We start from the raw sequence: 16181 nt of genomic DNA, 5'->3' as shown, positions 1-16181 counted from the left end.
CTATTATGGATTTTGTATAAAACCAAGTTGCTTTTGCAATATAATCTTGCATGTGGCTATTCAGAAGTCAGTTTTATTATTTATAATGCAGTTTGCTCCTTAGTATTCACTGCAGGAAGATAGGCTTAATGAGCATATAAGCTCATATAATGAAAAGTGTAACTTTATATTTGATTTCTTTTCTACAGGTATTTGTGCTGTTTCCAGTTTTGTATGCTCTGTCTCATTACATGAATTTGTAAATTTCAAAACCAACAGAGCAGCTTGTAACAACTTATACATTTAATAAGACACAAACTTCTGTGGATTCTTCAGATTTGATGTTCATAATCCAAGTTTGGCAAGACTACAATTATCTCAAGTGTCTGGACCAATGTTTCTCAACTTTGACAGTTTTAAGATGTGTGTACTTCAATTTCGAGAATTCCCTAGCCAGTGAACTCAATGAAAATGCAATGGAAATGTTATGATTGTGACAACTATGTTGAAATTTAATGCTATATTATGCTATATTTAAAACGTCTGCTAATCCTTAAAGTGACTTGAGACTCTGTATATTGCCCAAGTGGTTGGTTTTTGTCCTAACCATCCCAGCCTTTTAAGTACAATACAGCACTTTGCACATAAACGCTAGATCAAATCTGCATTATTTGGTCCTAAGTGCCATCTAATGGGTGTCATTGGAATTGCAAGTTTTTATAATCGGTGAAGGGTTGCAGAATATTAAATGAGTCGGATGCTGGGAAAGGGTATTATCGTAATGAATCCGGTAACTGAATGAGAACTCGATTGCACTTCAAGCTACGTTTAATCGCCGATCCAATTTCTTGGAAGAATAAATTTAAATAGCAACATGGTTGCGAAAAGGAAAGGAGAGGGGGAGGCAGAGAATAGCGATAAAATATCCCTGAAGCGAACATTAACTCTTTTCAAATATGGCTAGTTCAACCTGTCACTGAACATAGCAGTCCTGATTCTTCCCCCCCCCCCCCTTCATCTAACCGCTGTACTTCCCTCAGTCGAATCAAAGGAAAAGAGCCACAAAACATTACGCTGAAAAGTTCTATTACTCGGGCAACCTTTATCACAAACATTCTAGAAGCCCCGCCCCTTTCGTGATCTTGTATTTGCCGCTGCCGTTAAGGCAACACTCCATTAGCAACCATGTCCCAAAAGCGGGGGCAAGCATGGCAGACACTTCCTCCGCCTTTCCCTTCGGTTGGGAGGTGGACTCCGGCGCGCTGGTACCTCCCAAAGGCCGCCGACAAGACTGGAGACTGACTAGCAGTGGAGTGGGGCTCAATTATAGCCCATCATTGCCTTTCCCGCCGCCCTATGCGCGAGTGAGCAAGCTAATATTTAGCAGGGTAGTTGGTGCACTCCGGATGGTTTGTAAACACTAAGGTTTGGAGAGGAGGTGGCTAAGATCCCTGGGTTCTCTGCGAGAGGGCTGGAGTGACACCAAAAAAACAGGACGCGGGATGCTTTAAGGCAGATCCTGTTTGCATCCACGTAGTCCCCATATTTTTTGATTGTCCATTCTTTTTCTATGTACTCATTGTTCCTCCTGCAACTTTTCCATTGTTAGTCCACGATCCAGGAACCGTTGCCACCTGCCTCCCAGAAAGTATGGCAAGATGAAGTCATTCCCCGGCTGGCTACCACTGCACAACTTGCCCACTGCATGAAAACTCATAGGGAACTGCTAGCTCAACCCCGCTACTCTGTCTCTGCCTCATATCAAGACGTCCGCTACAATAAAGATTTGAGAGAGAAGGTAAGAGATTCTGAGGGAACTTTAGCAATTGGGTGCTCTTAGGAAAGTGTCCTGGAAAAGGCATTAAGAAGCAGATTCCTGATTTTACTAGAGAAATAGTTAAGGTTCAAGGAAGACCTTAGTGCAGCAGGATGAAGAGCTGGAAGGAACAGCTCTGGGAACACTTACAAACACTTATTTTTATTTTAATGCTGGGCTATGCTTTTTTCACTTCCCTCCTGACCTCTTTTCCTGTGTGCAAGACTCTTTTATTGCAAGCGTGAAGGCAGAGCCTACATACCAATACAGTACAGAGTACAGAGAAGAGCAACAAAGATGATTAGGGGACTGGAGGCTAAAACATATAAGGAACGGTTGCTGGAATTGGGTATGTCTAGTTTAATGAAGAGAAGGATGAGGGGGAACATGATAGCAGTGTTCCAATATCTCAGGGGCTGCTACAAAGAAGAGGGAGTCAAGCTATTCTCCAAAATGCCTGAAGGCAGGACAAGAAGCAATGGATGGAAACTAACCAAAGAGAGAAGCAACCTAGAACTAAGGAGAAACTTCCTGACAGTTAAAACAATTAATCAATGGAACAACCTGCCTCCAGAAGTTGTGAATGCTCCAACCTTGGAAGTCTTTAAGAAGAGATTGGACAGCCATTTGTCTGAAATGATATACGGTTTCCTGCCTGAGCAGGGGGTTGGACTAGATGACCTCCAAGGTCCCTTCCAACTTTATTATTATTACTATTATTATTATTATTACTATTATTATTATTATTATTTTAAAATACTCATATTGCTTGGCTGTATTTTCCATGCATCCTTTTTTCAAATTTCCAAAACAAAAAAAGTCTATCTTGTTTCAATTACCATAAAACACTGTAGGGAACAGATGTTAATTAAAAATAAAATGTATTAGGCACAAGATATTTTGTCACCAAAAGTAAAATCAAGTTACAAATTACCCAATGCTATTCTAGTAGGTGAAACTGGAGCATCTCACAACTTTATGATAACTTTTTATATTACATTCAAAAATAAAGTAACATTGTTTCTCATAATTACCAGCCAATGATGGCTGTAGGACAGAGGGATTTATAAATAACACGTAACCTTTCTACTTTGAACAATAAATATTTTAAGAAAGTCAACTCTCAATATGAATCGAATCCACAAGGATAATCTTAAAAATAAGCAATTTCTCCCTTCCCCGTAGTCTTGGGAACAATATTAACTGTCATTAGGTCTAATCATCTGTCCCTCTGCTTTTTAATATAATTTTTAAAATTAGTTTTTATAAAACATATAAAAACTAACACAAACTAATAAAATGCAGAAGCAGGAAAGAAATGAAGAAAAGTGAAAGGGTAGAAAGAATCGAAAAGAACAAAAAGTAGCTTTCAATTTCCTTTACAGAAATATTAGTTACAAAATTCTCTCTTACTCTGATTACAAAAAAAAAATCTATTTTTTTTCCTAATAATCAAAACCACAAATCACCTATGCATTTTTTCTGTTTCAGGTAAAAAAATAAGTGGTGTCTAGTTGACCATAAATATAGATACCATTTTCCTCTAATTCCTCAAAAATAAAAATAGCACTATAAAAATAAAGACTGTTCCTTAGCCGTTAAAATCTTTCATAGATCCTCCCTTAGTTACACTTTTTGCAAATCTTAAATCTTTAAGCAAAGTCTCTTATATTTCCTAATCTAGAAAGAAGACTAATCATAAAAGATAAGACATCACAAAAAGTCTTATCTTTACTGCAAAAGACAATATCTCTGCAGTTGTTGATTGATTACTTCTTAAAGTGATTAAGAGATGGGTAGAGTAAGGCTGTAAAGTCCCTAATGGTTCCACAGGAGTGTAGGTGAAAGTCTAGGATTCCAAGCAGCTCAACTTCTGATCTAGCTGCAATACCCTTTTCTGTTTGTGCAGTTTAATCAGAAGGAGCTGCCATCAAGAACAATGTAATTAATCTCTCAATCTCCCTTTGATCCAGGGAGCCAACTAGAAATCATCTTCCAGCTGGCTTTCAAAGGCTACAGCAGCTCTCATCACTTTGGAGAAAATCAAACTATCACTCCCTACAGCAGAGGTCCCCAACCTTTTGGGCACCAGGGACCTATTCCGTGGAGAGGTTTTTCCACGGACCGGAGTGCCTGGTTTTGTGTGCTGCCTGCATCTCGCAGATGGGGCTTTCTTTGTGCAGACCAGTTGCTGGCATGCGGCAGCCCGATACTGGTCCACGGACCGGGGGTTGGGGACTCCTGCCCTACAGAAACAACTCAGCTGTCCTTCTACTTTCTCCTATATGTTCTGCTTCCTGAACTCTCAACCTGCTCTTGTCACCAACAGCTGAAGCTTAGAGCCTGGAGGTTTCCCCTAACTATGGGCAACCAGAAGAGTGAGATCCAAGCAAATTTTCATGGTTGGCCCAATCTGCCGCACGACCCCACCTTTCATGCTGGGCCTCAGCCATTCAGACTGGCAGCTCATCACACAGATGGAGCATCCAAGGTATCTGGAATTTCAGAGACAAAAGGAGGACACCCACATTTCTTTTTCCTGAACACTCAGTTTTTCTTGCCAGAGTCATGATCTCCAAATTAAGAATGATTCATTGTGCACGTTTTTGCAAAGTTTTCTTGTACATATGTCCCCATCTTTTTGATACTGAGCAAATGAATGTTTAATGTCCTTTAGGCTCTTGCCAGATCTATGTGCAACTTGTATATGCTGGAGGAACAACAGCTTCGGGTGACCTGGGGTTAGGGATGACTTCAAATTTGCAGAGGAACAGCCTCCAGAGATAGACTCTGGTAGTTTATCTGACAGGGACAATAGATAGTTATTTAAATTTTCTACAGTGCATTAAGTCTACTAAGGGAATTGTGGAAATTTTAAAAAGCAGATGTCATGGGGAAGGGAATTAGGTGGCCTTTCTAATTGATGCTGGACTTGACTGAAGAGTCATCTTCTTAAAGATATCTTCTGCAGCAGAGGAAAATGCTGCTTAGCAAATTCAGAAAACCCTGTCCAATAGTGGTCTTTATTCTTTTCATTATAGTTGGTGGTAGCCACTACACAGAACAATGTCCTCGCTGGAAGACCCTTCTACATCTGTGACAAGGCAGTGCTGAAGCTTAACGAACCCTACTTATCAACCACTGCCCAGGACTTCCGGATCTTCACACAGTTAATGGAACATCTGTGGTATCTTTTCCCCACTCTTTCAGAGCCATATAGGTAGTCCTTAAGCTCACAATGAATCCCAGAATTTCAGTCCCAAATCATTCTGGTTATTTTAGGGTCTCAGTGGTACTACTAGTTTACATAACACCTTCAGAATCTGTATTTACATATGTAAATGTAATTCTTCATTTACAGCGATAATTGGGATTATATTTTGGTTGAAATTCATTACATTTATTAAGTTGAGGCATCTATGTGATAAGACCCAATTTTATGACATTTTCTGCAGCAGTCATTAAGCAAATCACTGCACTTGTTGAGCGAACTTTAAAGTCATACCTGTAAACCCATTCTTTCCACTGAGAGTTTTTGCCAGACAACAGGCAGAAAAGACATAAATTGTGGTCACATGACCATTGGACCTACAACAGATATTTAAGGAGAGCTGGTTGTCAAGAACCTGAAATGTGGTCAATGACTACAGTGTATGGCATGACATTTTACAACAATCAAAAGTGTTTTACAGACCATGAGACATTCTCTGAGCCTGTCCTAATTTTAAATAATAATAATAAAGTTGGAAAGGACCTCGGAGGTCATTTAGTCCACCCCCCTGTTCAGGCAGGTAACCCTATACCATTTCGGACAAATGGCTGTCCAATCTCTTCTTAAAGACTTCCAAGGTTGGAGCATTCACAACTTCTGGAGGCAGGTTGTTCCACTGGTTAATTGTTCTAACTGTCAGGAAGTTTCTCCTTAGTTCTAGATTGCTTCTCTCTTTGGTTAGTTTCCATCCATTGCTTCTTGTCCTGCCTTCAGGCGCTTTGGAGAATAGCTTGACTCCCTCTTCTTTGTGGCAGCCCCTGAGATATTGGAACACTGCTATCATGTCCCCCCTCGTCCTTTTCTTCATTAAACTAGACATACCTAATTCCAGCAACCGTTCCTTATATGTTTTAGCCTCCAGTCCCCTAATCATCTTTGTTGCTCTTCTCTGTACTCTTTCTAGAGTCTCAACATCTTTTTTACATCGTAGTGACCAAAAGTGGATGCAGTATTCCAAGTGTGGCCTTACCAAGACATTGTAAAGTGGTATTAATACTTCCCGTGATCTTGATTCTATCCCTCTGTTAATGCAGCCTAGCACTGTGTTGGCTTTTTTGGCAGCTGCGGCACACTGCTGGTTCATATTTAAATGATTGTCCACTAGGACTCTGAGATTCCTCTCACAGTTACTACTATTGAGCAAGGTACCCCCTATACTATACCCGTACATTTGTTTTTTCTTGCCTAAATGTAGAACCTTACTTTTTTCACCATTGAATTTCATTTTGTTAGATAGCGCCCAGTGTCCAAGTCTGTCCAGATCCTCCTGTATCGTAAGCCTGTCTTCTGGAGTGTTGGCTATTCCTGCCAGCTTGGTGTCGTCTGCAAATTTGACAAGTTCCCCATCTATCCCCTCGTCCAAATCGTTGATGAAGATGTTGAAGAGCACTGGGCCCAGAACAGAGCCCTGGGGCACCCCACTACACACTTCCCTCCATGTAGATATGGTTCCATTGAGGACCGCACGCTGAGTACAGCCGGTCATTAAACAATTGGTTGTAAGTCAGACATGTCAAACACAAGGCCCAGGGCCCGAATGTGGCCCACAAAGTGGTTTCATATGGCCCGCGAAGTCATCCTGGAAACAGTGAGGGAATGGCCCCTGCTGCCTTGGCCCTGGCCCAGGCCGGCCAGGAGCCAATATACAATTTTGTGGTGGCCATTTATGCTGAAACACATTCAGTCTTAGCTCCACAAGGCCATCTGGAAACAGCAAAGAACCAGCCCCTGCTGCATCGGCCCCACCCCCTGGGTGCATGCTGGGGAGGTGTCACCCTTTGTGAAGAATGAAGAAATGGACCATCATTTAGAAGTGGTCAGCAAATGGCCCTGGCCTACTTCACATATCCAGCTTGATGGGCTCTGGGGGAGGGGTTTCAGCAGGCAGCAGGGCACTCTCCTCACAACACCGAGAGAGGCAAATCCAAAAAGCGCAAATCCAAAAAAAAGCACGACAACACCCAGCCCCCAGCCTGCCTGGTTTCGGCAGACAATGGGGTGCTCTCCTCACAGCGCCAAAATTGAGCCGGGTGGCGTGAAACTGCTGAAAAGTGCAATGCTGCCTAGTTCCCAGCCTGCCCAGTTTCAGCAGGCAGCAAAGTGCAAAGCTGGTGAGCTTTGCACCACCTGGCTCAACCTCTCGTTGTTGTGAGGAGTGTGCCCTGCTGCCTGTCAAAACCCCTCCCCCAGAGCTCATCAAGCCGGATATGTGAACTAGGCGAGGGCTATTTGCTGGCCACTTCCAGGCGATGGTGCATTTCTTCATTCCTCATGAAGGGTGACACTTCCCTAGCTGCGTTTCTTGCCTGTTTTTCTCTCTCGTCTCAAATATTTCCCCCCCATTCTGTACTAAGGAAGGAAGGAAGGAAGGAAGGAAGGAAGGAAGGAAGGAAGGAAGGAAGGAAGGGTCTAAGGGAAGTCCTGCCCTGCTGCCCTTTTACCATCCCCTTGCCCCCTCCTCCTGGCCTATCCTGGGGGTCTCCCATCCTATTGCTAAGAAAGCTTTGGATACAAAGCCGGGTCTCCTCCCATGGCGAGGGAATGGGCCTCCCTCTGACTTTGCCCTTATACCCATCATGAGCAACCTGGCTAAGGAGAGCAAGCACAGCAGCAACAGCCTTGAGGAGGAGGTAAGTGCAGCTGGGCGCCCCCTTGCGGAAATGGGCTGGGCTTGGTGCCGCAGATGGCTCAAGGGCCAGGCTGGGCATCTGACCTCTGCTGCCCAGGACTCTGGGCAGCCCGCACCACCATCCAGCCCCCCCTGGCATGGCAGAGAGGAACTGTGAGGCTCCACCAGTGGACCATGCCTTGGCACTTGCCCTGGTCCCATCCCCTTCTGCCAGAGACCCTCAGATCTGTCCCACTCCTGCCCAGGCCCCCACAGGCACCCTTGACCCGAACGATGTAGAGCTGGCCATGCCCACCCAATAGGCCACACCCCCTCTGGCCACACTCACCCAGTAGGCTGCACCCACTCTGGCCACACCCACCCAGCCACCCGAGGGCAATCGCAATGTTGATGCGGCCCTCAATGAAATTGAGTTTGACACTCCTATTGTAAGTCATGGACTACTTGTATTAGTTGCGGGGGAGCAAAGTGGGAGGCATATGCTCCTAGCTTCTTCAAAACATATAGTTGGAAAAAGGAAACTGGACTCCCCAGAATTTTGCTTTGATTCACAAAGCTCTACTTTTATAAGACATTTCCATTCTTGCTAACCTGAATTTTCAGTATTCTTTTAGCCCATGGAGACACATTTCACTTTAATTGCTGTAAAGTTCCATTCCATTGTGCCAAATATGCTAATTTGATCAATATATATGTATGATACAATTGAGTTCAAAATTTCCATAGCTAAACAAGACATTTATTAAGTGAGTTTTACCCTATTTTATGACCTTTCTTGTCACAGTTATTAAGTACATCACTATGTTCTTAAATTAGTAATACAGTTGTTAATTAATCCCATTGATGTTGCTTGTCAGAAAGTTGAAAAGGGTGATCACATGATCTCAGGACACTGCAACAGTCATAAAGTTATGTCAGTTGTCAAGCATCCAAATTTTGATCGTAAGTATGAAAAATGGTCACTGTAACTTTGAACTAAATGATGCTTGTAAGTCAAGGACTACCTATATCTTGTTGTGCACAATTCATCCTACCTAATGCTAGTCTATAACCATAGTAAATTTTGATTCATCCTATTTTACTAGGAATAAGTGAGGAGCTCCCAACCTCTCTTCTAGAAGCTTGTAAAAGCTGTAATTTTAGTAGGCATCACCCACGGGCATCACTCACTGTAGTCATAGGGACTAGAAATATTTCTTTTTTTAAATTAAAAATTAGCTTCTTAGTAAGCTGAATTCTAAATTTAGTGCTCTATTTAATGCCCTCTAAGCAGCACAAACAGACTTGAGCAAAATTGATTCTTGCATTACTAAATATAAAGGAAATATAAGCATCTGCTTCTGGAATGAAATAAATCTGCCCTTCTTGTCTTCTTATAAAGTAGTTTAATCTCACTCCATACCTAACACTGCACATATTTCCTGCTTTTGTCTACCTTCCTGAAAAAATGATTTCTTTTGTTCTGTCTCCATTCCTTCATAGGAAAGAACTTCAAGGGTATACTCAGAAGGAAGTTCTCAATTTGGATCCTTACCCTCTGATTCATGAACCTGGGACTATGCGAGATCTCCAGATGTTTCCAAAGGCTACCCGGGTACCTCACCTGATCCTGAACCCAGCTGTACCTCACCGTGGTTTATTCAGCCTGGCCCAAGAAACCTACCAACTTCCCAATGACCACAAGCGAACCTGGAATCGCTTTTGCCCTGTGCAGCAGCCACCCACAGTTTCCTGCCGGGTGCCTGTGGTGGAAATCATGTGTGTGCCACACATGTATGAGACGGAGTATAAATGCTATGGAAGTGGCAAACCTATGCCAGTGTGAAATGGACAGAGATTTCTACTCACTCACTAGTCCCTTTTTCTACTTCATCCAAAAAGAAGAAAAAAAATATTTCATCATGTTTATCTTTTGATCATTTTGTTGAAATAACTAAAACAAAAACAAAAGCCCTAGATGCATTCAACAAACAAAACATTTTGACTTATACTTTGCTATACTGTCTTAGCATTTTAGCTTCATAAAGCTGTGAACAAACTAGGTATAAAAGTTGCATGCATGTGTACTCACCTAAAGAATATTAGGCCCGCAGCAGTAAGCAAACCAATACAGGATTAATGTGCAAGAATTGATTCTTGCATTACTGTATATAAAGAAAATAGAAGCATCTCCAGAGGGGACTTCTGGAGTGAAATAAATCTGCCCTTCTTGTCTTCTTATAGTTTAATCTCACCACATACATAACAATACTAGACTACAATACATGTAGTCCTCAATTTAAGACCATTTGTTTAGCAACAATTTGAAGTTACAACAGACTTTCATGGGGATACTTACAATCTGGTTCCAAAGTTCAAATGGTTACGCCATTGACTGCATTTTGGGTGTTCAGAAAGTGGTCCACATCTATAGCTGTTTGCAGTGTCCTGCAGCCATCTGAACATGTTTTGTGATGTTTTTTGAAAACTGGCATTTCTAGTTTTGGGCAAAAAACATCAACTGTTTGCTTAATGACCACAACATCTGCTTAACATCTGCAGCAAAAAAGGTCATAAAATTGGATCTGTTATGTGGGTGACCCATTTTATGATTATCACAACTTACAGTGATAATGGGCAAACTCTATTATGGTCATAAGTTGAGGACTATCGTACAATGACACTGAATTCCAAAACAAAAAGTCATAAGGGAATAGCAAATAAGAACCAGCACTTGCTAGGCCTAGCTAATTCTTCAGGATTGATAGCTATAGTCATTTGCTTCAGTTACCCACAAAACAAGCTCTCACTATATTGACTCTTTGCTATGTGGTTCACTGATGCCTCGAGCATGGATAGGTCCTCACAGCAGCCAGATGTTGTTACATCAGACCCCATTTTGTGTAGCCTGAATCATGAAATGTATTGCTATACTAGAGTTTGCTAATTTTGGCTTAGTCTATTATGTAAAATCTCCCAGTGTGTGGTTTATTTAAATAATGTTTAAGCAATAAATTAGTGCAATTGTTTGAACCCAACCTGAATGTGAAAGATAAGACATATAATTTTCACATTTATATTCCAATTTTCTTGGTTTATATGAGATTTTCCTATTTTCTCTTCAATATCACCTGGGAAGTCAGTTAGCTAGAGAGACAGTGACTTGGCTTGCCTGAGTAACAGTGGCATATCTCAAGAAAGAGGCATGGGATTGTACTGTTCTAAGCAGCTCTATATTTGGATACAACACCCAAAACAGATGCTACCAGTACATAGGATTCTCAGCAAGAGTGAGAAACCAATAGCTCTTAAGATGATATTTATCTTCAGCCCCATTGTCAATGATTAGGAATGATGGTACCCAATAAATAACATCTGGAAGGCCACATAGTCTGATTACAATTTTGGATTGACAATGAGCAGTTGCAGATTCAGTTCCATAGCTAAACTGATAGTCACAAGGCATCTATCTTCCTCTAAAAGTACACTTTATAGCAGTGGTTCTCAACCTTTTTAATGCCGTGACCCCCAACCGGTCGTAAGTCGAGGACTAAACCTGTCGTAAGTCGAGGACTAAACTGGTCATAAGTCGAGGACTACCCAACTGGTCGTAAGTCGAGGACTTTCCCTGCCCGGGAGTGCCACACATGCGTGGTGCCGCCCCCTGCGCCGGCCGAGGCGTAGCTGGCAAGCGGCAGAGACGGAGCAGGCCGACCACCGGCTGGGCCACCAGCTGGCCCAGCCCAAGGGAGGTAAGGCACCTGCCGGAAAAGAGAAAAAAAATGGCGGACAGCCTTGCTTGGCAACCCCCATGAAATGGTCGATCGACCCCAAATGGGGTCGCAACCCATAGGTTGAGAACCGCTGCTTTATAGGATTGTGGTATGGATAATATGTGTGAGAGAGAAGCAGTATTTATGATGTGAACTTCTGGAAGAGAGATGGGATATCAATGTATAGGTAGTCCTTGATTTTTAACCACAACTGGGAGCATAATTTCTATTACTAAATGGATGCAGTTGTTGAGTCATGCCTATATTATGACATTTTTTGATGAGTTGTTAAGTGAATCATGATGACCGTTAAGGGAATCACATGGTTGTTAAGAGACTCTGCAAGGGACTTTGCTTGTCAGGCGCCATTCTGGGAGGTCATAAATGGTGATCATGTAACTTCAGAATGCTATGATCATTATAAATACATGTTTTCCAAGTGCCCTAATTTTGATCATGTGATGGGACTGCAATAATAAATGAGGGTATGGGTCATGTCACTTTTTTCAGTGTCATTACTTCACATAGTTGTTAAATAAATGGTTATAAGTTGAAGCCTATCTGTTATTACATAAACAAGTTACTGCATTTTTGTTTCTTCATTTCAGAGAAACATAATGACATGGGTAGGCAAAAAAAGCAATCACAATAACAGCGATTTTCTTGCTGATTTGATCAGATCTGACCACCCTTTAACAGCTACTGATGGGACAAGTCTGCCCTGGCTCTGGAGGTCTATGGCAGAATTGGTCTCCTGATCTCTAAAGCTAAAGGAAGGGCCTTTACCTGCCTCTGGAGGGCTAGGTGGGACCAATCAATGCAACAGCATTGAAGTGACCACAATTGCAAAATTTCATTCTAACAGGATTTGTGGATCTCAGATTCTGGATGTGTTCTGTATGTTAGCCCATTTGAGTTAACTTGGTTTAAAAATTATTGGACTATGATATGCCCTTTCACACAGTTAAAATTTATATACACTAGAGTTTTAGTAGAGATAAATTACAATGGAGCCTGTCTATCACAGTTGTGAATGTAGCTTTTCTATTATTTAGTTTATAAATACTCTAGTTTTTGCACATAAAGAAATAATAATAATAATAATAATAATAATAATAATAATAATAATAGGTGGGCGTGGAATGCTACAAGTACATCAGATGGTTGAAGAAGAAAAAATGGCTTTGGAAGAATATCTGAAGAACAATGATGAAGATGCACTGAAATTAGTATATGAGGAAGGCTTACTGACTACTGGAGAGACCAAACTGGCGTACAAGAAAGACCAAATGAAGAATAGAATAGAGGCATGGGAAGACAAAGCACTACATGGCCAATACATTAAAAAAATAGCTGGGAAAGCAGATAATAATAAAACCTGGCAATGGCTAAGAGCAGGAATATTGAAGAAAGAGACCGAGGGACTAATTCTGGCTGCACAAGACCAAGCCTCAAGGACAAATGCATACAAAGTCAAAATTGAGAAGACAGCAAAAGACAGTAAGTGCCGCCTATGCAAAGAAGCTGAAGAAACAGTGGACCACTTGGTAAGCTGTTGCAAGAAGATTGCACAAACTGATTACAAGCAGCGGCATGACAAAGTAGCAACAATGGTGCATTGGAAGATCTGCAAAAAATCTCATTTGCCTGTAAGCAAAAACTGGTGGGATCATAAAATAGAGAAAGTCATAGAAAATGATAAAATTAAACTGCTCTGGGACTTCAGAATTCAAACAGACAAGCACCTGCAACAAAACACCCCAGACTTAACAATTGTCGATAAGAAAGACAAAAAAGTCTGGATAGTGGACGTGGCAGTGCCTGGAGATAGCAGAATAGAAGAGAAAGAACTGGAGAAAATAACAAAATACAACGACCTACAAATAGAAATAGAAAGACTGTGGCAAAAGCAAGCAAGGGTAGTACCAATAGTAATAGGCTCCTTAAGTGCAATCCCAAAACAACTGGAGCACCACTTGAACACCATTGGCATTGACAAATTCGCTATTAGTCAATTGCAAAAGGCGGCCTTATTAGGAACTGCTTCCATCCTGCGACGATACCTGTAATACCATCAAACATCTACATCTGCCTATCCCAGGTCCTGGGTAAGGACTCGATAGGTAGACAAAATGCCAAAGCCAGTCTGAACATCTGGCTGACTGTGCGATGATCCCATAATAGGACTAATTCTGGCTGCACAAGACCAAGCCTTAAGGACAAATGCCTACAAAGTCAAAATTGAGAAGACAGCAACAGACAGTAAGTGCCGCCTATGCAAAGAAGCTGAAGAAACAGTGGACCACTTGGTAAGCTGTTGCAGAAGATTGCACAGATTACAAGCAGCGGCATGACAAAGTAGCAACAATGGTGCATTGGAAGATCTGCAAAAAATATCATTTGCCTGTAAGCAAAAACTGGTGGGATCATAAAATAGAGAAAGTCATAGAAAAATGATAAAATTAAACTGCTCTGGGACTTCAGAATTCAAACAGACAAGCACCTGCAACATAACACCCCAGACTTAACAATTGTCGATAAGAAGACAAAAAAGTCTGGATAGTGGATGTGGCAGTGCCTGGAGATAGCAAAATAGAAGAGAAAGAACTGGAGAAGATAACAAAATACAAAGACCTACAAATAGAAATAGAAAGACTGTGGCAAAAGCAAGCAAGGGTAGTACCACTAGTCATAGGCTCCTTAGGTGCAATCCCAAAACAACTGGAGCACCACTTGAACACCATTGGCATTGACAAATTCGCTATTAGTCAATTGCAAAAGGCAGCCTTATTAGGAACTGCTTCCATCCTGCGACAATATCTGTAATACCATCAAACATCCACATCTGCCTATCCCAGGTCCTGGGTAAGTACTCGATAGGTAGACAAAATGCCAAATCCAGTCTGAACATCTGGCTGACTGTGCGATGATTGAGAATAATAATAATAAAATTAAACTGCTCTGGGACTTTAGAATTCAAACAGACAAGCACCTGCAACATAACACCCCAGACTTAACAATTGTCGATAAGAAAGACAAAAAAGTCTGGATAGTAGATGTGGCAGTGCCTGGAGACAGCAGAATAGAAGAGAAAGAACTGGAGAAGATAACAAAATACAAAGACCTACAAATAGAAATAGAAAGACTGTGGCAAAAGCAAGCAAGGGTAGTACCAATAGTAATAGGCTCCTTGGGTGCAATCCCCAAACAACTGGAGCACCACTTGAACACCATTGGCATTGACAAATTTGCTATTAGTCAATTGCAAAAGGCGGCCTTACTAGGAAATGCTTCCATCCTGCGACGATATCTGTAATACCATCAAACATCCACATCTGCCTATCCCAGGTCCTGGGTAAGGACTCGATAGGCAGACAAAATGCCAAATCCAGTCTGAACATCTGGCTGACTGTGCGATGATCCATAATAATAATAATAATAATAATAATAATAATAATAATAATAATAATAATAATAATAATAATAGTAGTAGTAGTAGTAGTAGTAATAATAATTTGGAGGAACTTCAAGAAGAACATGGAAGATCTGGGATTTTCTGTTTCATGCACAACCCTAATTAAAATGCATTTTTTTATTTTACATTTTTTTGCAGTGGGGGAGGCAACTACTTGGACTAATCTCTTCAGCTTCCTTTGCAAAATGTTGAAAGTGGTTGGCTATTGGCTGTTTTCTAGGGCTGAAAGAGAGTTACTGGCCTAAAGATGCTTCACAGCAAAGATGGGACTAGAATTGCCTTAACCAGTACAACAAAGTGACTTTGTTCAATATTTCCAATTCATTTACAATATTTGTAATCACTTAAGATTCTGGTGAAATAAAACAAGAAATCAATTGGGAATAATAAAGACATGCAATGGATACCCACTGTATTTGTTGAAGAGATAAATTTACACATATTGGGGGAACTTGTCCAGGGAAGATAGGACTATCCAAAGCTTTTGAAGGAGATGCTTTGCAAAATGTGCTGAATCAACTACAGAGCCATTTGGCTTCCCTAGAACAGGTAATCCTCAACTTATGACCACATTCAGTTCAACGTTTCTGTTGCTAAATGAGACATTTGTTAAATGAATTTTGTTCCCATTTTACAGCCTTTCTTGCCACAGTTGTTAATGGAATCAATGCAGTTGTTAAGTTAGTAACGTGTGTGTTAAGTAAATCTTACTTCTCCATTCACTTTGCTTGTCAAAAGGTTGCAAAAGGTGATTACATGATGCAGGCACACTGCCACCATCATAAATATGAATCCCTTGCCAAGTGTCCGAATTTTGATCACATGACTTTAGGGATGTTGCACAATCATAAATTAGAAGAATGGTCATAAATCACTTTTTTCAGTGCCATTGTAACTTCAAACGGTAACTAAATAAACTGTTGTAAGTTGAGGACTACCTGTTCTCCCAAGCAAAGCTTTGTTATGTACAACAATAAAATGGATAAAAATGCTATATTGAAGTAACTTTGACATTTTTCTGTTCTGGGAGGCTTTTTATGTCTTCAGCTCTCCTGGCTCTGGAATTGTTAGTATTCCTTCCATCCAAGAACTTGCGGGTGACACCACTTAGCTTTTCCAGAGCAACCAAGGTTAGCCAAGTACCTTAGGTATTATGAACTTAATTCATGCTTATTGCAAGCCTTGCTGATGATGGCAGAGCTAAAATATTCTTAATAATAAATCTGTAATGTGTATTCCTGCACTCACTCTGATCCTGC

At 41.2% G+C, this 16181-nt stretch overlaps 1 protein-coding gene across 3 annotated transcripts; it reads left to right on the top strand.

The window, feature by feature from the left end:
• The first annotated feature begins 1024 nt into the window (after positions 1–1024).
• On the top strand, positions 1025–11288 carry LOC120315595. Of its 3 annotated transcripts, none has more exons than XM_039360226.1 (5): positions 1025–1343; positions 1589–1777; positions 4125–4286; positions 4837–5015; positions 9178–11288. In XM_039360226.1, exons 1-5 carry the CDS (start codon positions 1188–1190, stop codon positions 9518–9520), a joined length of 1029 nt encoding a protein of 342 aa, XP_039216160.1. In that variant the 5' UTR covers positions 1025–1187; the 3' UTR covers positions 9521–11288. The 3 variants fall into 3 exon arrangements, with proteins under 3 accessions (XP_039216160.1, XP_039216161.1, XP_039216162.1); XM_039360227.1 differs by having other exon boundaries at positions 1027–1343; positions 4837–4982; XM_039360228.1 differs by having other exon boundaries at positions 1028–1343; positions 4837–4964.
• Positions 11289–16181: the final 4893 nt, after the last annotated feature.

This window comes from Crotalus tigris, unplaced genomic scaffold, assembly GCF_016545835.1.
Source record: "Crotalus tigris isolate CLP2741 ecotype Arizona unplaced genomic scaffold, ASM1654583v1 scf7180000019161.1078591, whole genome shotgun sequence".
Classification (NCBI taxonomy): domain Eukaryota; kingdom Metazoa; phylum Chordata; class Lepidosauria; order Squamata; family Viperidae; genus Crotalus; species Crotalus tigris.
The sequence above is the reverse complement of the archived record's forward strand: the minus strand, read 5'-3'. Positions and strand labels throughout refer to the sequence as shown.